The sequence below is a fragment of the Boleophthalmus pectinirostris genome, unplaced genomic scaffold (genome assembly GCF_026225935.1).
Source record: "Boleophthalmus pectinirostris isolate CB_2022bp ecotype Guang Dong unplaced genomic scaffold, ASM2622593v1 HiC_scaffold_16, whole genome shotgun sequence".
NCBI classification, from domain to species: domain Eukaryota; kingdom Metazoa; phylum Chordata; class Actinopteri; order Gobiiformes; family Gobiidae; genus Boleophthalmus; species Boleophthalmus pectinirostris.
This window is the reverse complement of record NW_026571095.1, coordinates 34,861,117-34,885,116: the sequence shown is the minus strand read 5'-3', so window position 1 is coordinate 34,885,116 and position 24,000 is coordinate 34,861,117. Positions and strand designations below refer to the sequence as shown.

The 24,000-nt window shown below is 40.6% G+C and overlaps 1 protein-coding gene across 1 annotated transcript in view; it reads right to left on the bottom strand.

Annotated features, from left to right (window-relative positions):
* Positions 1-24,000, bottom strand: part of LOC110168035 (zinc finger E-box-binding homeobox 1-like) — a 99,911-nt gene that overhangs the window by 22,933 nt on the left and 52,978 nt on the right. The window contains 3 exon segments of the mRNA XM_055151489.1: positions 8,302-8,519; positions 14,223-14,438; positions 20,215-20,349. Of these exon segments, the coding sequence (XP_055007464.1) occupies positions 8,302-8,519; positions 14,223-14,438; positions 20,215-20,349 (569 nt within the window).

Sequence of the window (24,000 nt, the reverse complement as noted above, 5' to 3'; positions counted from 1 at the left end):
TTGGACTCTGTCAATTTGAGTTTGACTCTCCTGATTTACATGATCACAGTGAGTTTTTATACCAGAAGCTTGTTCATCTTCACTGTCTACGAACAAATGGTGTTATTTGGAGTTGAAAATTACAATATCGAATAAAAAAAAGAGCTTTTAAAGTGGACATTTGGGTATCGAAATCCAAATCCAATTACTACTTCAGTGTCTTTGTTTCCTGAACTGCAAGTCTTGATCACAATAAAGAGAAAAATACACACTACAGTGTCTTTGTTTCCTGAAATGCAAGGCTATGAAATGGTGTTTTAAAAGCATTTGCAACTGTTCCTAGACTTTAAACTTGTCCTGTGTAATCATTAAACAACTTTTATTCTAATTTCGACAGCGTGCTTTTGACTTTTTTGACCACTTTTGACATGATCACAGTGAGTTTTTATACCAGAAGCTTGGTCATTTTCACTGTCTGCAAACAAATGTTATATTTGGCGTTAAAAATGTTATAATCGTGTAAAAGAAGAGCTTTTAAAGTGATCATTTGGGTATCGAAATCGAAATCCAATTACTACAAAACAGGTCCTACTTAAAGAGACAGGCTGAAATTAAAGTCTTGTTCACAATAAAGAGAAAAATACACACTACACGGTCAAATATAAGCTTCAATGGCTGTTTCTGAACTTAAAACTTGTCCCGTGTAATTATTAAACGACTTTTATTCCTAATTCCGACAGCGTGCCTTGGACTTTTTTTTTTTACTTTTCTGACCACTTTTTATATGATCACAGTGAGTTTTTATACCAGAAGCTTGTTCATCTTCACTGTCTGCGAACAAATGGTATTTTTTGGCTTGAAAATTACAATATTGTGTAAAAGAAGAGCTTTTAAAGTGATCATTTGGGTATCGAAATCCAAATCCAATTACTACAAACAGGTCCAACTTAAAGAGAAAAAGAGACATTCCTCTTTCAGTGTCTTTGTTTCCTGAACTGCAAGTCTTGAAAAATACACACTGCACACTAAGATAAAGATAAAGGGTGTATATGGTGTTTGTCTTGTGTGGAGGCTTTGGAGCAGGGGTGTGCAAACTACGGCCCGGGGGCTGTACGCGGCCCTTTAAGCCTTTTAAACCTGGCCCGCCGAACTGGAATAAATTATAATAATAAAACTTGTAAACTTTGCATAAACTAAGTGAAGAAAAAAACAGCTCTTGTGTCGCTGATGTGGTTCAGCTTCTGTCGGACTAAACGACATGACTCAGGTGAATACAGGTTAGTGTGAACATATTTGCGTTTGTCAAAACCAGGACAGCGTACGGGGGGAGGGAGGTGGGGCCTCGTCATCCACATTGAGCGACTCTCACCTGGTAAAACTTTTTAATGTTTTTCGGTGTCCTGGTGAACTTTTTCCCACTGGACACTGACACATATGTGCTGCTTTGTGCACATGGACTCACACTTGTACCAACTGGAACAGAAAACGGGGAATTTCTTGTACAAGTCATCGTTAAATGGGCATTTGCGTTTCGGGACATTGCAGACTGACCGACTGTTTGTGTCTCGCTCTTCTGAGTGCAGAGAGACACATGTACGGACTAGGGATGGGCATGATTAATCGATTAATCGATAATTGATCATTAAGAATTTCATCGATTACGTTAATTTTAATCGACAAACCGAATGTATGTTGCTGTGTGTATCGTGACCAAACAGGTGTGTACATGTGTCTCTGCATCAGAAGGAGCGAGACACAAACAGTGGGTCAGTCTGCAACGAACCGAAGCACAAATGTGTATTTAACGATGATTTGTACAAGAAATTCCACACTTTCTGTTGCGTTGGGGACAAGTGTGAGTCCATGTGCACAGTGTATAAAGCAGCACATATGTTTCTGTGTCCAGTGGGAAAAAGTTTTTCCAGGTGAGAGTCGCTCAATGTGGATGACGAGTCCCCACCTCCCTCCCCCCGTACGCTGTCCTGGTTTTAACAAACACAAATCTGGTCACACTAACCTGTATTCACCTGAGTCATGTCTTTTAATCCGACAGAAATTGAACCACATCAGCGACACAAGAGCTGGAGTTTTATCTTCGCTGAGTTTATGCAAATTAGCGATGTGGTTTTAAGTTTTGTTTCTGTGAGAGTTGAACAAAACTGAATTAAACACATTATAATGTCAAACGGGCTGATGTGGCTCTAGAGTCGTTACGGTTTATATGTCGTAAAGTTGAATTTATTTATGCAGATTAGTAGTGCAGATAGTAATAATAATGATGATCATTTTAATATAAAAACGTTAATGATTAATCGATAATCGATCGTTAATTCTCTCTGACGATCGATTAAGAAAATTTCATCGAATGCCCGTCCCTAGTACGGACCTCTGTTTGTCCCCAGACACGGACGTTTGGTCTCCCTACGCTACACACAGCAACCTACATTTGGTTTCTCGATTAAAAATGAACGTAATCGATGAAATTCTAATCGACTAATCATGCAAATACTCAACTCAAAGTCACAGTTTTTGTTTCTGTTTTGAGATCTGCATCACACAGGACAGAGGATTTTCGGTGTTAAGTCTGACTCCTGTATGAATGAAAGATTACAGCGTCTGTGTTTACACGTCAAATCCGATAACGATCTGATTTCTGGAGTTATCAGATTACCGAAATGTAAACAGTTACCTGATATCGAGCACACAGAAAAAAGCAGAGTGTTAAAACTGACTCTCACAGAATCAGTTTTTAACATTTTCTCAGGGTTTATTTGAGTCCAATCTGTTCTAGAGTTAATTTAATTTTAATTTTTGGAAATGGTAATCAAGTAACACTGGACCAAAGTTCCTGTTTAACCCCAAAATCGAGAGTTATTTTAACGTTTTGAGAGTACACTTTGAGTTAATTTAAGATGAAATTAAGTACAAAACTGGTTCAAACTGGTCTACTCTCACTGGAGCTTGAAGTGGTGGGTGGGAGGAGCCAAATTAACACTAAGGAAAGTTGAATTAACACTAAGAGAAGTTGAATTAACACTAGGGGAAGTTGTTTTGTGTGGATGCAAAACAACTTTCTCCAGCTAAACTCTGACAAGACTCAAGTCATAGTGTTTGGTCCACAGAAACAAAGGGACAGTGTCAGCATCACCTCCAGTCTCTCTCTCTCTAAAACCTTCAAATCAGGCAAGAAATCTCGGGGGTAATAATGGACTCAGACTTGAACTTTAACAGCCACATCAAATCAATAACATCTGCAGCCTTTTACCATCTAAAAAACAGAGCAAAAATCAAAGGTTTACTGTCTAAATCAGACTTGGAGAAACTTATCCATGCGTTTGTCTCCAGTAGGTTAGATACTGTAATGTTCTGCTCACTGGTCTCTCCAAACGAGCTGTGAGACGCTGCAGAACATCCAGAACATCCAGAACATCCAGAACATCCAGAACATCCAGAACATCCAGAACGCTGCAGCTCGGGTCCTGACTCGAACTAGGAAGTACGAGCACATAAGTCCTGGTCTCAGGTCTCTGCACTGGCTCCTGTGGCTCAGAGACTTTAAAGCAGCTCTGCTTGTACAAGTGTCTCCATGGCCGAGCACCAAAGTCCATCTGTGACATGTTAGTGTCATATGAACCATCTCACACTCTGAGGAGCTCAGGGACCAACCTCCTGCTGGTGCCCAGAGTCACGACTAAACAAGGGGAGTCAGAGTTTCAGGTTCATGCAGCTAAAACCTGGAACAGTCTGAACATGTGAGACAGACTCTTCTGTGACGCTGTTTAAATCCAGACTCAAAACATTTCTGTTTAACTGTGCAAATAACTGAAAGGTTTTCATTCCGCACTCTTCTCTCCAATTTATGTCTCTCTTTTTTAAATTTTAATCTTCATGATTATTTATGTTTTGATTTGTTTTTATTATGATTTTAATGTATTTCTTATTCTGTAAAGCACTTTGAATTACTTTGTGTACGAATTGTGCTATACAAATAAACTTACCTTGCCTTGCCACTAGGGAAGTTGAATTAACACTAGAGGAAGTTGAATTAACAAAGTTGAATAACACTAGAGGAAGTTGAATTAACACTAGAGGAAGTTGAATTAACACTAAGAGGAAGTTGAATTAACTTCAACTATATCAACTCTGGCAAATAACCCCGACTTTCAAATAGTTATAATAAGACTTTTTGTGTTAAAAACAACTCTGAAATATTTTACTCTGAAATTTTAACTCTCCACTTTTGGCTGTGTAGTCTGATTTCCGTCTGTGTGAATGTGGTGTGGCAAAGATAGAAATGAAAAAGAAAATGTTAAAGATTGAAAGAGTTATTTTAAATCTCACTGTACTTCTTTGTTTTCCAAATAAAACAGTGAGTCTAAAAACACTGCTCCACTGACGCGTGTCATCAGGTGTTTTTGGGGATCAGATTTCTCACACACCAAACATCAGCTCTAATTATCGGGTTATCTGATTACTCTATCTGTCTCTATCTTGTCTGATAATCAAAATAAAGTGCTTTAATCAGGCGGTGCACATTAGCATGCTAGTTGTTGTTAGTATTGACAGATAATTTTGGTTAAAAGCAAACTAAAAGACTAAATTGAGCGCTAAAATCTAAATTCTGAATGAAGTTTCTTTAAAGGTGCACTGCGTACATTTTTCGTTGCGGGCTGTTGCTATGGACACATCACTGGTCTGCCTGGAATGTTCCGCAGTGTGACTTTAAACAGCTCTACTACCTCAGTTATAGGCGGTTTTATAGCTCAAAAACCTCTCTAAAAACTGAGAGCGGGGTCGCCTCTCCGCAGATCTGACGTGTAACTCGGTCTGGTTTGGGGTCCGTGAAAACAGAAAGGTTTAATGCCATACTGTGGAACATTTGAAGGCAGAAAAGTTACACAATGCGCCTTTAAGTGAACCTAGAAGAGCCCTTTGTTTGTCTCTCTCTCTCTCTCTCGAGGAATCAAGGAAGCACTTAAGGAGCTTAGTCTGAGGAACAGGACGCGGCCCAGGTAAGTAGGTCGAGTGGGCGGATCCAGGTGAGTGGAAAAGTACTGCCGCGCGCCGCTCAGGTGAGAGGGGGCGCGACGCGATTGGCCGAGGGGAGCACAGGTGGGCAGGGGGAGGAGCGCGATTGGTCGGGAGTCAGGGTCTCGAGTTTCAGATGACCCATAGTGACCTGTGGACTTATCTTATCAGCGCAGACAGGAATTTGGGCAAAACACAAAGTCAGGGAAACTTCCAGAAGCAAAAAAAACGCAAAAAAAATTACAACTAATCAGTTAATTTTTGTAGTTAGTTTTTACTTGAGTAACTTTTAAGCAAAACTTCTCTGAGTACTTTTAAACTGCATATTTTTACTCCTAATTGGGTCATTTATTTATTTATTTTTTTTTTGCAGTACTCTTAGTTTACTTAATATTTACTTAAAGATGCACTGCGTAACATTTCTAGTAGAGGGTCTGTGGACTTATCTTATCAGCGCAGACAGGAATTTGGGCAAAACACAAAGTCAGAGAAACTTCCAGTATTGTATTTTTATTTTTTTTTTTTTTTTTTTTTTTTTTTGCTTCTGGAAGTTTCTCTGACTTTGTGTAGAAATGTTACGCAGTGCATCTTTAAGTAAATATTAAGTAAACTAAGAGTACTGTAAAAATAAAAAATAAAAACAAAAAAAAAATACAACTAATCAGGTTATTTTTGTAGTTACTTTTACTTTTCTTGAGTACTTTTAAACTGCATATTTTTATTTCTAATTTTTTTTTTTAATTCACTGTACTTTCTCAAAAAAAAAAAAAAAACAAAATCAGGTTTTTTTAGTTACTTTTACTTTTGAGTACTTTTATTTCTAATTGTTTATTTTATTTTTCAGTACTCTTAGTTTCTTAATATCTAAAGATGCACTAGAGAAACTTCCAGAAGAAAAAAAAAAAATGCAAAAAAAAAAAAATAAAATACAACTAATCAGGTTATTTTTGTAGTTACTTTTACTTGAGTAACTTTTAAATAAAATCGTACTTCTCGGCGTACTTTTAAACTGCACACTTTTACTCCTAACCTAACAGTACTCTTAGATTAGTTAATATTTACTTAAAGATGCACTGCGTAACATTTCTAGAAGAGACAAACTCGGCCTAAATCTGCAGGTTTTTGGGTTAAACTCGTGTGAACGAAACAAAACACACGAGTCCAGGTTTGGGACATTCTTGCTTAATGACTCCAGTGCCCGGTTTCTCCCCTCTGGTCAGAAAAACCAGACTGGATTCCTAATACTAGTACTACAAGAACTACTACTACTACTACTACTACAAGAACAACTAGGCTACTACTGATAAAACTTGTACTATTACTATAATTACTTCAGATACCTTTTTTTTTTACATGGAACAAGTTGTATTTTTACAAAGTGTTTAATGAATAACGGAATTACTACTACTACTACTACTACTACTACTACTACTACTACTACAAATATTACCTGAATGATCTTACATGGAACAACCTGCACAGGACTCTTGACTAAACTGGATTAATACTACAACTTTTACTACTATTACTACTACTGCTACTACTTTTACTACTATTATTAGAGCTTTTACTTCTACTACTATACTACAATCTTATATGCAATTATCTGCATAGGACTGTTTATTAAAGAACTGGATTAATACTTCAACTACAACTACAACTTTTGCTGCTGCTACTACTCCTACTACTACTACTACTACTACTACTACTACTACTACTAGAATGTTTACTACTACTACTATAACTATCTTATATGTCACTGCCTGCATAGGACTGTTTACTAAAGAACTGGATTAATACTACAACTACAACTTTTGCTACCACTACTACCACTACCATTACTACTACTACTCTAGTACTACTACTTTTACTACTATTACTAGAGCTTTTACAACTACTACTACAACTATTTTACATGAAACAACCTGTATAAGACTGAACTTAAGAGCTGGATTAATACTACAGCTACAACTTTTACTACTATTACTACTACTACTACCTCTACTACTATACTACTACTACTACTACCTCTACTACTACTACTACTACTTTTACAACTGTTACTAGTACTTTTACAACGACTACTACAACTATTTTACATGAAACAACCTGTATAGAACTGTTACTAAAGAACTGGATTAATCTTCAACTACAATGTTTGCTACTATTACTATTATTACCATACTACCTCTACTACTACTTTTACTACTATTACTAGTACTTTTACAATGACTACTACAACTATCTTACATGAAACAACCTGTATAGAACTGTTTACTAAAGAACTGGATTAATACTTCAACTACAATGTTTACTACTATTACTATTACTACTACTACTACCTCTATTTCTACTACTACTACAACTACCTCTACTACTACTACTTACTTTGTTACTAGTACTTTTACAATGACTACTACAACTATCTTACATGAAACACCCTGTATAGAACTGTTTACTGAAGAACTGGATTGATACTTCAACTATGACTTTACTACTACTACTACTACTACCTCTACTTCTACTACTACTACTACTACTACTACTTTTACAACTGTTACTAGTACTTTTACAGCGACTACTACAACTATCTTAGTTGAAACAACCTGTATAGAACTGTTTACTAAAGAACTGGATTAATACTTCAACTACAAATTTTACTACTATTACTACTACTACTACTCTACTACTACTACTACTACTACTACTACTACTACTACTACTACTACTACTACTACTACTTTTACAACTGTTACTAGTACTTTTACAACAACTACTACAACTATCTTACATGAAACAACCTGTATAGAACTGTTTACTAAAGAACTGGATTGATACTTCAACTATGACTTTGATTACTATTACTACTACTACTACTGCTACTACTCTACTACCTCTACTACTACTACTACTACTTCTACTACTACTTTTACAACTGTTACTAGTACTTTTACAGCGACTACTACAACTATCTTACATGAAACAACCTGTATAAACTGTTTACTAAAGAACTGGATTAATACTTCAACTACAACTTTTACTACAACTACTACGACTACCGGTAGTAGTACTAATATTAATACTAAAGAAGCCAAAATTTGTACTTCAGTTAGTTAAAATAATATTACTCAGGTTAATTATTGCGGCTATATGAACTCGAAATGGTGCGATAAGAAATGAGCGTCACAGTCTTGAGTCTTTCGCACCGTCGGTTCTTAAATCTTAAACGTCCGAGTTCGCGAGCGTCTCTTTCTCTTTCTCTTTCTCTTTCTCTTTCTCCTACTCGTCTCTCACCTTCTGGTTTACGCGGGGCTCCAGTTTCGCCCCCCGGTGGTGGCTCATGTGTCTCTCGAGCTGCGAGCGGTAGGTGAAGGTGTAACTGCAGTGGGAGCAGCTGTAGTTGTCGTCGTTGGTCTCGTGTCGGTATTTGATGTGCTCTTTGAGAGACGCGTTTCGTTTGTAGCCCCTGGAGCAGTACGGGCACATGTGCAGCGGGAGGGCATCCGGAGTACCTGAGACAGAGAGACAGAGAGTCAGAGAGTCAGAGAGACAGAGAGACAGAGAGTCAGAGAGTCAGAGAGACAGAGAGACAGAGAGTCAGAGAGTCAGAGAGACAGAGAGACAGAGAGACAGAGAGTCAGAGAGACAGAGAGACAGAGAGTCAGAGAGACAGAGAGACAGAGAGTCAGAGAGACAGAGAGTCAGAGAGTCAGAGAGACAGACAGAGAGTCAGAGAGACAGAGAGTCAGAGAGACAGAGAGACAGAGAGTCAGAGAGATCAGAGAGACAGAGAGTCAGAGAGTCAGAGAGACAGAGAGACAGAGAGACAGAGAGTCAGAGAGACAGAGAGTCAGAGAGACAGAGAGAGAGAGACAGAGAGTCAGAGAGTCACAGAGAGAGAGAGAGAGAGACAGAGAGACAGAGAGTCAGAGAGACAGAGAGTCAGAGAGTCAGAGAGACAGAGAGTCAGAGAGAGAGACAGAGAGTCAGAGAGACAGAGAGTCAGAGAGACAGAGAGTCAGAGAGTCAGAGAGACAGAGAGAGAGAGTCAGAGAGACAGAGAGTCAGAGAGACAGAGAGACAGAGAGAGAGAGACAGAGAGACAGAGAGTCACAGAGAGACAGAGAGACAGAGAGAGACAGAGAGTCAGAGAGAGAGCAGAGAGACAGAGAGACAGAGAGACAGAGAGTCAGAGAGTCAGAGAGACAGAGAGACAGAGAGTCAGAGAGACAGAGAGTCAGAGAGTCAGAGAGTCAGAGAGTCAGAGAGACAGAGAGTCAGAGAGACAGAGAGACAGAGAGTCAGAGAGTCAGAGAGACAGAGAGACAGAGAGACAGAGAGTCAGAGAGACAGAGAGACAGAGAGACAGAGAGACAGAGAGACAGAGAGACAGAGAGAGAGAGCAGAAGAGAGACAGAGAGACAGAGAGTCAGAGAGTCAGAGAGACAGAGAGAGAGAGTCAGAGAGACAGAGAGACAGAGAGTCAGAGAGTCAGAGAGACAGAGAGAGAGAGATCAGAGAGACAGAGAGACAGAGAGTCAGAGAGTCAGAGAGACAGAGAGTCAGAGAGACAGAGAGACAGAGAGACAGAGAGACAGAGAGACAGAGAGTCAGAGAGTCAGAGAGACAGAGAGAGAGACAGAGAGACAGAGAGACAGAGAGTCAGAGAGACAGAGAGTCAGAGAGACAGAGAGTCAGAGAGTCAGAGAGACAGAGAGTCAGAGAGTCAGAGAGACAGAGAGACAGAGAGTCAGAGTCAGAGAGTCAGAGAGTCAGAGAGACAGAGAGACAGAGAGACAGAGAGACAGAGAGACAGAGAGACAGAGAGACAGAGAGTCAGAGAGACAGAGAGTCAGAGAGACAGAGAGACAGAGAGACAGAGAGACAGAGAGTCAGAGAGACAGAGAGTCAGAGAGACAGAGAGACAGAGAGACAGAGAGTCAGAGAGAGAGAGTCAGAGAGACAGAGAGACAGAGAGACAGAGAGTCAGAGAGTCAGAGAGACAGAGAGACAGAGAGACAGAGAGACAGAGAGACAGAGAGACAGAGAGACAGAGAGAGAGACAGAGAGACAGAGAGAGAGACAGAGAGTCAGAGAGAGAGACAGAGAGACAGAGAGACAGAGAGAGAGAGTCAGAGAGTCAGAGATCAGAGAGTCAGAGAGTCAGAGAGTCAGAGAGTCAGAGAGACAGAGAGACAGAGAGTCAGAGAGTCAGAGAGACAGAGAGTCAGAGAGTCAGAGAGACAGAGAGACAGAGAGACAGAGAGTCAGAGGAAAATACTTCAACAGCCCCTCTACCTGATTTTATCCCACTGTGAACTGTCTGCGTCTAATTATTGATCTTTTCCACAAAGGCTGGAAGTTTCCCGCTGTAGATTTGAGGAACTCCCGGTCAGTGTCGGGGAGTAACAGATTACATGTAACTGGGATTACGTAATCAGAGTACAATTTATGAGTAACCGTATTCAGTTACAGTTACTGTTTCAGTGAGTGGTAATTGGATTACAGTTACTTTGTTGAAATAAATGGATTACACAGACGGATTTTCCTGTTTTCACATTTTGGGCTAAACCGGGAATAAACCAGGAATAAACCAGGACTAAAACCAGGACTAAACCAGGAATAAACCAGGCTAAAACCAGGACTAAACCAGGATAAACCAGGAATAAACCAGGAATAAACCAGGACTAAACCAGGACTAAACCAGGAATAAACCAGGAATAAACCAGGAATAAACCAGGACTAAACCAGGACCAGGTCTACTAAACCAGGACTAAACCAGGAATAAACCAGGAATAAACCAGGAATAAACCAGGACTAAACCAGGAATAAACCAGGAATAAAACCAGGACTAAACCAGGACTAAACCAGGATAAACCAGGAAAAAAACCAGGAATAAACCAGGTCTAAACCAGGACTAAACCAGGACTTAAACCAGGAACTAAACCAGGACTAACCAGGACTAAACCAGGACTAAACCAGGACTAAACCAGGAATAAACCAGGAATTAAACCAGGACTAAACCAGGAAAATAACACCAGGAATAAACCAGGAATAAACCAGGAAACTAAACCAGGACTAAACCAGGAATAAACCAGGACTAAACCAGGACCAGGATAAACTAAACCAGGACTAAACCAGGAATAAAACCAGGAATAAACCAGGACTAAACCAGGACTAAACCAGGACTAAACCAGGACTAAACCAGGACTATAAACCAGGAATAAACCAGGAATAAACCAGGAACTAACCAGGACTAAACCAGGACTAAAACCAGGACTAAACCAGGACTAAACCAGGACTAAACCAGGACTAAACCAGGTCTAAACCAGGACTAAACCAGGAATAAACCAGGACTAAACCAAAGGACTAAACCAGGAATAAACCAGGACTAAACCAGACTAAACAGGGAATAAACCAGGACTAAACCAGGACTAAACCAGGGCTGAACCAGGACTAAACCAGGAATAAACCAGGAATAAACCAGGACTAAACCAGGACTAAACCAGGACTAAACCAGGACTAAACCAGGTAAACCAAACCAACCAGGACTAAACCAGGTCTAAACCAGGACTAACCAGACCAGGACTAAACCAGGAATAAACCAGGACTAAACCAGGACTAAACCAGGAAATTAAACCAGGACTAAACCAGGACTAAACCAGGAATAAACAGGACTAAACCAGGACTAAACCAGGACTAAACAGAATAAACCAGATTAAACCAGGACTAAACCAGGACTAAAACCAGGAACTAAACCAGGAATAAACCAAGGACTAAACCAGGACTAAACCAGGACTAAGTAAACCAGGATAAACCAGGACCCTAAACCAGGACAGGACTAAACCAGGAAAAACCAGGTAAACTATCCAGGACTAAACAGTAAACCAGGAGGACTAAACCAGAACAGGACTAAACCAGATAAACCAGGGACTCATATGGTTAAACAATATATTTTTAACAGTAGGTGAACATAATTTAAGGCAGCAGTGATTTCATATAGAAATAATTTCTCTATCAATAATATTTTTAAAATGCTGAAGTAAAGTCTGGGCTTTTTATTTTCTTTTAGCAGATAAAACAAAACATCTCATGTTCAGATTTCCTGGTCTTTGCTCCTCTACAGTAAACAGTTTCTTATTCATGGAGACTTGGGCTCAACAGACAATTTGAAGAAAACAAACAGGACGTGTTTGATACATTCATGTTGTTTTTAAAAGCATAACAATATCAAGTAATCCAAAGTATTCAGATTACATTACTCACTTTAAGTAATTTAATGGATTACGTTACAAACTACATTTTGGTGTATGTAATCTGTAATCTGTAGGGGATTACATTACAACACTGCTCCCGGTTAATAATTTTCTGTGTCAAAATGTGTGTGTAAATGTGTGTCGTATTCTCCAGCAGCTTCATAAATCTGCCCCAGTCACCAAATCTTCAACCAACAAGGTCCACAAAAGATAAACATTCTAACATGAAGAATTTATCCACAACTATCAAGAGAAGAAAGACGAAAACTTAAAGACGAACAACGACGACGCATTAGAGACACTGAACAAAACTACTGTTATGATCATGAATAAAACAGGAGGAACTTGTTCATTCAGACTGATTCTAGAATTAAAGTTAAAAATCGATTTCATGATGTTGATCTGAGCACAGACGGAGAGATTTGTGCAGTTCGAATGTGAGACACCATCATGTTAGTTTTGTTCAGTAGTTCACTAATCCATCATGGCTAATCCGTGTTGTTCGTTCATTTGTTTTTCAAAATAAAACCAAAAATAAGAAAAAAAAAAAAAAAAAAACTATTATTTTCTTCATTATTTGTCTCCAAAACCAAAATGAAAAAATGGATAATGATTTGTTTTTTCAGTTTTCGATTTTGTGTTTAAATGAAAAATGGGGAAAAAAAAAAAAACAGATAATGATCGAACCAGGACTGAACCAGGACTGAGACCGAGACTGAGACCAGAACTGAGTCCAAGATCAGATCAGGACCAGGACCAGCACTGAGACCGGGACTGAGGCCGCGACCAGACCAGGACCAGGACAAGAACTGAGACCGGGCCTGAGACCAGGACTGAGACCGGGACCAGATCAGGACCAGACCGTGATTGAGACCAGGACTGAGACCAGGACTGAGGCCGGGACTGAGATCGGAACTGAGACTGGGACTGAGACTGGGACTGAGACGAGGACCAGACCAGGACCACACTGTGACTGAGACCGGCACTGAGACTGGGACCAGACTGGAACTGAGACCATGACCGAGGCTGGGACTGAGACCAGAACTGAGTCCAAGACCAGACCGGGTCCAGGACCAGGACTGAAACCGGGACTGAGGCCGGGACTGAGGCCCGGACCAGACCAGAACCAGACCGTGACTGAGACCGTGACTGAGACTGGGACTGAGACCAGGATTGAACCCAGGACCAGACCAGGACCAGACCGTGATTGAGACCGGGACTGAGACTGGGACCAGACTGAGACCGAGACCATGACTGAGGCTGGGACCAGACCAGGACTGAGACTGGGACTGAGACGAGGACCAGACCAGGACCACACTGTGACTGAGACCGGCACTGAGACTGGGACCAGACTGGAACTGAGACCATGACCGAGGCTGGGACTGAGACCAGAACTGAGTCCAAGACCAGACCGGGTCCAGGACCAGGACTGAAACCGGGACTGAGACCGGGACTGAGGCCGAGACTGAACCCAGGACCAGACCGTGATTGAGACCGGGACTGAGACCGGGACAGAGACCAGGACTGATCCCAGGACCAGACCAGGACCAGACCGTGATTGAGACCGGGACTGAGGCTGGGACCAGACCAGGACTGAAAACGGTTTAGTCCTGGTTCAGTCCGGCATCACAGCTTAAGTGACAAAAACGGGAAACGGTCGTTATCTGTTTTTATTTTTGCCATTTTTCATTTAAACACAAAATCGTGTGTCCAAAAGTTATGGATGTAATAAATATTGACTCGTTTGGTAATTTGATTTTGATTTAGTTTTAAGATTTAGTTCATGGTGCACATTTTAAACATGTCCAGGAGGATTGACTGAAATCTGAACTTTAAATGGTCTAATTAAACTACAGGATTTGCAGCTTTTACACAGAATAAGAGACACACACAGGGAGGTTTAGCAAAAAAAAAGCTGTAAATAAATCTGTATAAATAGAGCAGGTAGGTCGTCTTTACCGTTCTCGTCGGCTCCTCCCGTCTCCGCCGCTCCCCGCTCCTCCTCCGGGGCTTCTGGGTAAATGATGGCGGTGTCTCCCTGCTGTAGAATCTCCTCCACCAGAGCGTCCTTCTCTCCGTCTGCGGGCTCCTCTCCTCCGTCCTCCCCCTCGTCCTCCTCTGCTTCATCCTCTCCGTCCTCCTCCTCTCCCTCCTCCGAGACGCACTCCTCTTTCACTGAGACACACACAGCACAGCGACTTTTATTTATTTATTCATTTATTACCTGGTCCAAACCAACAGCAAATATGTAAAAAAAATTATTTATCAGCGTTAACTTTGTCGACTAAAATATCCGCTCATAGTTTTTGTCTTAGTTATAGTTTGAAATAAAAAGTTAGAATACAAATTTTCATCGTCTGAAAGTACAGATTTTTTGTAACTGTTTGTGATCATGAATTTATTTATCATTTTTATATTTTTCATGTATTTATTTATTACATATATTTATATTTATTTATTTTATGTATTTATTTTATCTTTTTTTTAAATATAATTTATCATTATTTATCATTTATCATTCATTTATATGTAACAAATACATGATTTTTTTGTACATTATATTTTTAGTAATTTAATTGTATTTAATTTTATATTTATTTATTTATTTTATTTATTTATTATTTTTATTTTTTATAATTTTTTTATTTAGCATTATTTAGCATTCATTTATGTGTAACAAATAAATTTTTTTTTGTACATTATATATTTAGTCATTTAATTGTATGTATTTTTATATGTATTTATTTATTATAATTTTTTAAATAATAATTTTTATTATTTTAAATGTTTTATTTATCATTATTTAGCATTAATTTATGTGTAACAAATAAATGATTGATAAATTAGTGTTAATTAGCAAAAAAAAAAAAATATATATATATATATATATACACACACACACACACACACACAAAAGGTCAAATATTTCACATTATATTAGTAGATCTTGACATGTGTGGTCTTTAGTTTGTATTTTATTACTAATAGGACATTCATGACATTTCTGTTTGGTTTTAATTAACTTTTTATGAGTTATAAATCTGTAAACAATATGCACTTTGCTTTGTTCACTTGGTACAACTTCCAGGTTTTTTTCTGTGGTCAGGACTGTTGTTTGTTATACCACACATTTCCACCAGAGGGCGCCACACACCATAAGTCTGTCTGAACTCACACTCCACCTGATTTAGTCTCAGTTAAGAAATGATGTAGACTTGGTTTAGTCCTGGTCTAGTCCTAATGTAGACCTGGTTTAGACCTGGTTTAGTCATTGTTTGGTCCTGGTTTAGCCCTAGTTTAGTCATGGTTAGACCTGGTTTAGTCTTGGTTTAGACCTGGTTTAGTCTTGGTTTAGACCTGGTTTAGCCCTGGTTTAGTCTTGGTTTAGACCTGGTTTAGTGGTTTAGTCTTGGTTTAGACCTGGTTTAGTCTGGTGGTTTAGATCCTGGTTTAGTTTAGACCTCGTTTAGTGTTGATTCAGACCTGGTTTAGACCTGGTTTAGACCTGGTTTAGTCTTGGTTTAGACCTGGTTTAGACCTGGTTTAGACCTGGTTTAGTCTTGGTTTAGACCTGGTTTAGACCTGGTTTAGACCTGGTTTAGACCTGGTTTAGACCTGGTTTAGACTTGGTTTAGACCTGGTTTAGACCTGGTTTAGTCTTGGTTTAGACTTGGTTTAGACCTGGTTTAGACTGGTTTAGTCCTGGTTTAGTAGACCTGGTTTAGTCTTGGTTTAGACCTTGGTTTAGACCTGGTTTAGACCCTGGTTTAGATCCTGATTTAGACCTCGTTTAGTGTTGACCTGGTTTAGACCTGGTTTAGACCTGGTTTAGACCTGGTTTAGACCTGGTTTAGTCTTGTTTAGACTTGGTTTAGACCTGGTTTAGACCTGGTTTTGGTTTAGACCTGGTTTAGACTTGGTTTACTGGTTTAGACCTGGTTTAGACTTGGTTTAGACTTGGTTTAGACCTGGTTTAGACTGGTTTAGACTTGGTTTAGACTTGGTTTAGACCTGGTTTAGACCTGGTTTAGACCTGGTTTAGACTGGTTTAGACCTGGTTTAGACTGGTTTAGGTTTAGACCTGGTTTACTTGGTTTAGACCTGGTTTAGACCTGGTTTAGACTTGGTTTAGACCTGGTTTAGACCTGGTTTAGTTAGACTTGGTTTAGACCTGGTTTAGACCTGGTTTAGACCTGGTTTAGACCTGGTTTAGACCTGGTTTAGACCTGGTTTAGACCTGGTTTAGTCTTGGTTTAGACTTGGTTTAGACCTGGTTTAGTCTTGGTTTAGACCTTGGTTTAGAGGTTTAGACTGGTTTAGGTTTAGACCTGGTTTAGACCTGGTTTAGACCTGGTTTAGCCTGGTTTAGACTTGGTTTAGTTTTTAGACTGGTTTAGACTGGTTTAGACCTGGTTTAGACCTGGTTTAGAGCTGGTTTAATCTGATCAGATCAGATCTGTCCTCAGATGAGTTCGTGGGAGCTGGAGGCACCAGATCGTTCCTTCTCTGGAGGCATTTTCTATCGGATTAGTGCAGACAAACACTGTATCCACACCGAAAAAGACTCGAGTACGAACTAATGTGGACGGGGCCTGAGTCAGCGGCTGCTCTACCTCAGCCCACATCCCGCTCAGAAATCCAAAGAGACGTGGATGAATAATCATTTTCATTAGGAATTAAGTGTTCACATGTTTTTTGTTTTTTTTTATTGGGAATTAAATCTCTCATGTAAACGTGGCGAACTGGGAAACATTCCAGGCAGAGGAACGATGTCGACATAGAAAAGTTACACAATGCGTCTTTACAAAACACTAACTCACAATAATAATAAAAACAGACAGGACCTCGTGTGTTCGTGCACATGTGAACGAGACACAGGAAACAGCTGAGTGATTTAAACACAGACAAAACTCCACAGAGAAACACAAACTTTCCTGTGAGTCTAAAGACGATTTATGATCCGGACTCTGTTACAGTTTTTGTTCTGCACCGACGGGAAACTCAAACTACTCCTGATATCACAGCACATCCCCGTGTCGTCGTGGAGTGCTGTCGTATCGGGGGTTTTCGGACTCTAAAATGCGATGACTCAAACTCTCAGATGGAGAAAAGCGTCGGATTTAAAAAGGTTTTTAAAAAGGTTTTTCAATTTCTACAGTTCTATGGAAAATTTAGAATTTTAAATGCAGATGAATTTCTTTTTCAAGTCTGAAAAAATTCTCCGTGTGATGATGTTGTGTCCTCCAATGCACATGCGGGACACTTTTGGACTGTTTAATGTTCACACTGGAGATCACACACAAGTCGCATTTAAATGGAAATGTGAACGACCTCGCAAAAAAAATCGGATTTCACAAAAAAATCCAAATTGAGCGTTAAGCCCTGCAGTCTGAACATTAATGAATTACTGTAATGTGTTGCTTTTTGCTGTAACGCAGTAATGTTCAAAAAAATTGTAATATTTTACTCGGTACAAATGTGAGTAAAGCGCGTCACAATACATTTTTATCCTGGATTGAAGTGGTGGGTTTTTCTTCATACAAATTTGCTAAAATCACCGCAATATCAGAAGCGGTGAAAGGCCGGAGACGCGCCTGTGTAAACCGTCAGGTGACCGCGAGCGACGGGACCGACACAGAACTCTGCGCTGTTTAGACCTGGTTTAGACCTGGGTCAGTTCTGGTTTAGACCTGGTTTACAGTCGTCCCTCGCTCTATCACGGTTCACTTTTAGCAGTCTCGCTGTTTCGCAGATTTTTTTGGTGCAATTTTACATGCTTTTTGTTTTTACAGTGGATGAACACGTATTGTGTTCCTCTCGCTGCTAGTCCGAAGTTAGTCCTGTTATAGTCCTGGTTCAGTTCTGGTTTAGTCCTGGTTCAGTCTATATATGGCGCAAAAGTTCATCATCTTCGCAGTTATTTTGGTGAGAGTAACTTAGAGTAATGCAATAGTCATGTAATGCCTTACTTTTTAAATGCAGTAATACTGTAATATAATGAATTACTTTGAAATGACAGTAATAAGTCATAAATAACACATTACAGTGTTAAAGTAATTTGCCCAACAGTGCTGAACATAGCCTAAAAGTCTTTGTTAAACTACTTCTTGTGCAAAGTTTATATAAACATTTTAATTATATAGTGTAATTATATAATTATATACAAACATTTTAATCATCAAAACAGTGAAAATGTCAAATGTGTCGCATAAACGAGTTTCCTTTCTCTGAACAAGCAACAAAACCGTAGCTGTAACAAAATAATTTAGTAAAACATACCAAAAAATGCGTTCGATACTGTTTCGATACTGTATCAGCAGATGAAATGATACGATATGTCGATATTTCGGTATTTTTGCACAACCCTACCCACATGGACATACAGGAAGAGAATGTACGTCCCTGCGTGTCAGATGCCCTCCCATCTTTTCCCTCACTCTCCTTATGCATTAACCATGAGTTACGAGCGCGTTCCACTACTCAAACTAACAACAACTAGCATGCCGACACGCACTTCCTGATTATCGGACAGTAAAACGTTTTATAATCAGACGCGGTAAACTTATTTTGACTTCAAGAACTGCTTACACAAAATATCTGTGCTGTAAGACAAATACAACCCTTTAATGCTGCACTGTGGAACATTTTGATTGATGGTCTATTACCTGCTTGTTGCTATGGAGACGACACTACTGTTTTTATGTCACGTTAAACAGCTCTAACTTACATTTATTCAGTTACAGGTGGTTTTATAGCTCAAAATTACCAAAAAAACAAAAAAAACAAAGGCTTTTTGACTGTGAGCGGCGTCGCCTCTCCGCAGATCTGACCCGTAACTCTGTCTGATTTCGTCTCCGTGAAGACAGAAAGGTTCCAGACAAAGCGAGAGCATCTCCGTGAAGATAAAGTGTCCGACGGAGCCTCCAGCAGAGAAGTTAAACGGGTTAGATGTGAGTTTTTGTCGGTGCTGAGTTTACGAGCATTCGAGCTGACAACAACTAGCATGCTGACACGCACTTCCTGATTATCGGACAGTAAAACGTTTTATAATCAGATGCGGCAAACTTATTTTGACCTCAAGAGCTGCTTACAAAAAATATCTGTACTGTAAAGACAAATAAAACTCAAAAACATCGAACTAAATCAAGCACAGGCCTTTTAAAGCTGCACTGTGTAACATTTCAGGTGAGGGTCTGTCACCTGCTTGTTGCTATGGAGACGTAACTACTGTTTCTATGTCACTTTAAACAGCTCTACTTTAGATTTATTCAATTACAGCTGGTTTTATAGCTCGAAATTACAAAAAAAAAAAAAAAAAACAAAGGCTTTTTGACTGTGAGTAGCGTCGCCTCTCCGCAGATCTGACCCGCAACTCTGTCTGATTTTGTCTCCGTGGAGACAGAAACATTCCAGACAAAGCAAGAGCATCTCCATGAAGATGAAGCGTCCGACGGAGCCTCCGGCAGAGGAGTTAAACGGGTCAGATGTGAGTTTTTGTCGGCGCCGCATTAACCATGAGTTTACGAGCACTCGAGCTGACAACAACTAGCATGCCGACACGCACTTCCTGATTATCGGACAGTAAAACGTTTTATAATCAGAGGCGGCAAACTTATTTTGACCTCAAGAGCTGCTTACAAAAAATATCTGTACTGTAAAGACAAATAAAACTCAAAAACATCAAACTAAATCAGGCACAGACCCTTTAAAGCTGCACTGTGGAACATTTCGGTTGAGGGTCTGTCACCTGCCTGTTGCTATGGAGATGTCACTATTGTTTTTATGACACATTTAACAGATCTAACTTACATTTATTCAGTTAGAGGTGGTTTTATTGCTCGAAAATACCAAAAAAAACACTGAAATTCTGACTGTGAGCGGCGTCGCCTCTCCGCAGATCTGACCCGTAACTCGCCGGAGGTCGGGGGGGCAGGAGCGGCGTGGGACTTACCCCCGTTGCAGGCTCCGTTGTGGGGTAAGGCGGCTCGGGCGCGGGGCCTCTCCTGGCTCTCGTCCTCCACGATGTGCAGCTTGTCTTCATCGTCTGAGTCTGAACTGGCCTCCAAGCCGTTATTGAAGTTTGGCACTGAAAACAAACATACAAATATAAATAAAAATAAACATTTAAAAACTGTAATGTGTTTTTTTTTTTACTTGTTACTGTCGTTTTAAAGTATTTTTTTACATTATTAAATTACTGCGTTTAAAATTTAAGACATTACACGAATATTACAGCACTTTTAATTTACGCTCAACAAAATAAAAGAGAGAAGATGAAGAACTTTTGTGCCGAATATGGATTAAACCAGGACTAAACCAGGACTAAACCAGGACTAAACCAGGACTAAACCAGGGACTAAACCGGGACTAAACCAGGACTAAACCAGGGACTAAACCAAACAGGGACTAAACCAGGACTAAACCAGGACTAAACCAGGACTAAACCAGGACTAAACCACTAAACCAGGACTAAACCAAGACTAAACCAGGACTAAAAACCAGACTAAACCAGGACTAAACCAGGACTAAACCAGGACTAAACCAGGACTAAACCAGGACTAAACCAGGACTAAACCAGGACTAAACCAGGACTAAACCAGGACTAAACCAGGGACTAAACCAGGACTAAAGCAGGGACTAAACCAGGACTAAACTAGGACTGAACCGAGAACTGAACCAGGACTAAACCATGATTGAACCAGGACTGAACCAGGACTAAACCAGGACTGAACCGAGGACTGAACCAGGACCAAACCAGGACTAAACCAGGATTAAATCAGGACCATGACTAAACCAGGCCTAAACCAGGACTGAACCAGGACTAAACCGGTCTCAGTCCCAGTCTCAGTCCTGATCTTGTCTCGGTCTGGTCCCGGTCTAAGTCCCGGTCTCAGCCTCGGTCCTGGTCTGATCCCAGTCTGGTACCGGTTTGAGTCCTGATCACCCGACAATCTACGGCGGCGCAACTCCGAGCCCGTCCCAACACTCCTGGTTCAGTCCTGGTTCAGTCCAGGTTCAGTCCTGGTTCAGTCCAGGTTCAGTCCTGGTTCAGTTCTTGTTTAGTCCAGTTTAAGTCACGTAAACGGGAAACGTCGTTATCTGTTTTTTCCATTTTTCATTTGAACACAAAATTGAAAACTGAAAAAACAAATCATTATCTGTTTTTTTTTTTTTTCATTTAGATTTTGGAGACAAATAATGAAGAAAATAGTTTTTTGTTTGTTTGTTTGTTTTCTTATTTTTGGTTTTATTTTGAAAAACCAATGAACGAACGACACACGGATTCAGAAAACGCACACCAAGGTTTTTGTAGAAGCGCAAATGCAAGAAAAAAAAGCGATAAAAGTGAAAAAATTTATTACTCACTCAGAACTTGCAAATTTTTTTTTTTTACTTTTAAATAACATTTCAGCAAAAAAAAAAAAAAAAGTCCTTCGTCAGATCATTTTTCTTGCCACACTGGTCCAAAGCAAAAAAAAATCTGCCGAAATGTGATTTAAAATAAAAAAAAAAGCTTATGGACATTGCATTTTTATTTATTTAATTTTTATTACTAAATTTACCCCAAAATTTGACTTATTTCACTTTTTTTTTTTTTTTTATTACACATTTTTTGGCTTGTGTGACTTTTACTCTGAAAAATACGGTAATCTGTATTTTTATCATTTCTTGCCTTTTCCTCGTGTTGGTTAATTCCAGTTTTTTTCAATATAATAATTTTATGAACGTAAACAAAACTCTCTCTCTCTTGTTTCTTTCTCTCTTTCTTCTCTTTTTTTTCAGCAGATTTAAGGTGAAGAAAAGTGAAGTTGTGGTGAAAGAGTGAACGGTTCTGTGGGTTTGTCGGACGAGTGCGGAGAATGACAAAACCGAGAGCGGAGAGTCCAGAACGAGCAGCTGTGACGGAACAGAGCCAAGAGAAAAAACACAGAGCGCAGGACGGAGAGAGAGAGAGAGACGGAGGGAGGGAGGAGAGGAGGGAGAGAAGAGAAATAGGGTGAGAAGTAGAGGAAGAGAAGAGAAGAGAGAGGGGGAGGAGAGAGCAAAGTTAGAGAGCAGGGAGGGAGAAGTGCGATGAAGAGAAAGAGGGAGGGAGGAAGGAAGGAGAGAAGAGAAAGGGTGAGAGGAGGAGAGAGCAGAGCTAGAGAGGAGGGAGGGAGAAGGGGGGGGAAGAGAAAAAGAGAGGGAGGGAGGGAGGAGAAGAGAAAGGTGGAGGAGGAGGGAGAGGGGGAAGAAGAGAAGAGAGGGGGAGAGAAGTAGAGGAAGGAAGAGAAGAGAGAGAGGGAGGGAGGAGAGAAGAGAGGGAGGAAAGAAAGAGAAAGGGAGGAAGAAGAGAGAGAAGAGAACGTTGAAGGGGTAGGAGAGAGGAGACTGAGAGAAGGGAGGGAAAGATAGAGGGAAAGAGGAGAAAGAAGAGAGGTGGAAGGGGAGAAGAAAGAAAGAGGGAGGGGGGAGAGAGGTAGAAGGAGGAAGAAAGAGGGAGGAGAGAGTGAGACGAGAGAGGAAAGAGGGAGGGGGAAATAGAGGGAGGACAGAAGAGAAAGGGGGAGAGTGAGAGAAGGGAGAGGAGAGAAAGGGAGGGAGGAGAGGGGGGAGAAAGGGGAGAAGAGAAATAGAGAGAGGGAGGGAGGAGAGAAAGCAAGAGAGAGGGAGAGAGGGGGAGGGAGGAGAGCTAGAGCGGCGGGAGGAGGGAGGGAAAGGGGGAAGAAGAGAAGAGAGAGGGGGGAGAGAAGTAGATGAAGGAAGAGAAAAAGAGAGAGGGAGGAGAGAGAGGGGGAGGGAGGGAGGAAAGAAAGAGAAAGGGGGAGAGGAGGAGAGAGCAGAACTAGAGGAGGGAGGGAGGAAGGGAGAGAAGAGAGAAAGTGGGAGGAGAGAAAGAGAGATGGAGAGATCAGAGAAGGGGAGGAGAGAGAGAGTGAGGCAGGAGAGAGGAGAGTGAGAGAAGGGAGGGAAAGATAGAGGGAGAGAGGAGGAAGAGGAGAGGTGGAAGGGGAGAGGAAAGAAAGAGGGAGAGAGGGGGGAGAGAGGTAGAAGGAGGAAGAAAAGAGGAAGGAGAGAGTGAAACAAGAGAAGGGAGAGAGAAGGTGGGAGGGAGGGAGAAAAGAAAGAGAGGGAGGAAGGAGAGAAGAGAAAGAGGGAGAGGAGCAGAGAGCAGAGCTAGAGAGGAGGGAGGGAGGAGAGAAGAGAAGAAAGAGGCGGAGAGAGGAAGGGAGAGAAGAGAGAGAGGTAGGGAGAGAGAGAGAAAGTGGGAGGAGAGAGAGAAAGAGAGAGGGAGAGAGGGAAGACAGAGGGAGAGAAGAGGAAGGAGATGGAGGGAGAAGAGGGAGGAGATAGAGAGGTAGGAGGAGGGGAAGACCGTTGTGAGATAAAGGGGAGAGGGAGGGAGAGAAAATGAAAGAGAGAGAGGAGACGGAGAGAGAGAATGAGGAGAGAGTGAAGGAGAGAGTGAGAGGAAAGGAAAACCCCTGTGGAAGAAGCCAGCGCACGAGTCAAACACAAGAAAACAAAAAAAAACTAAAATCGTTCATCATAATCATGTTTCTTATATTTGTACTGAACTTTACAAACGTTCTGTCAGAGTGTCTTGCTCAAAGGCACAACAGCAAACACACACACACACACACACACACACACACACACACACACACACACACACACACGCAGAGAAGGAGACTTGAGTTTATCAACGCCACAAAAAAAAAATCCAACACTAGAAACATTTCCTCCACTGGGATTT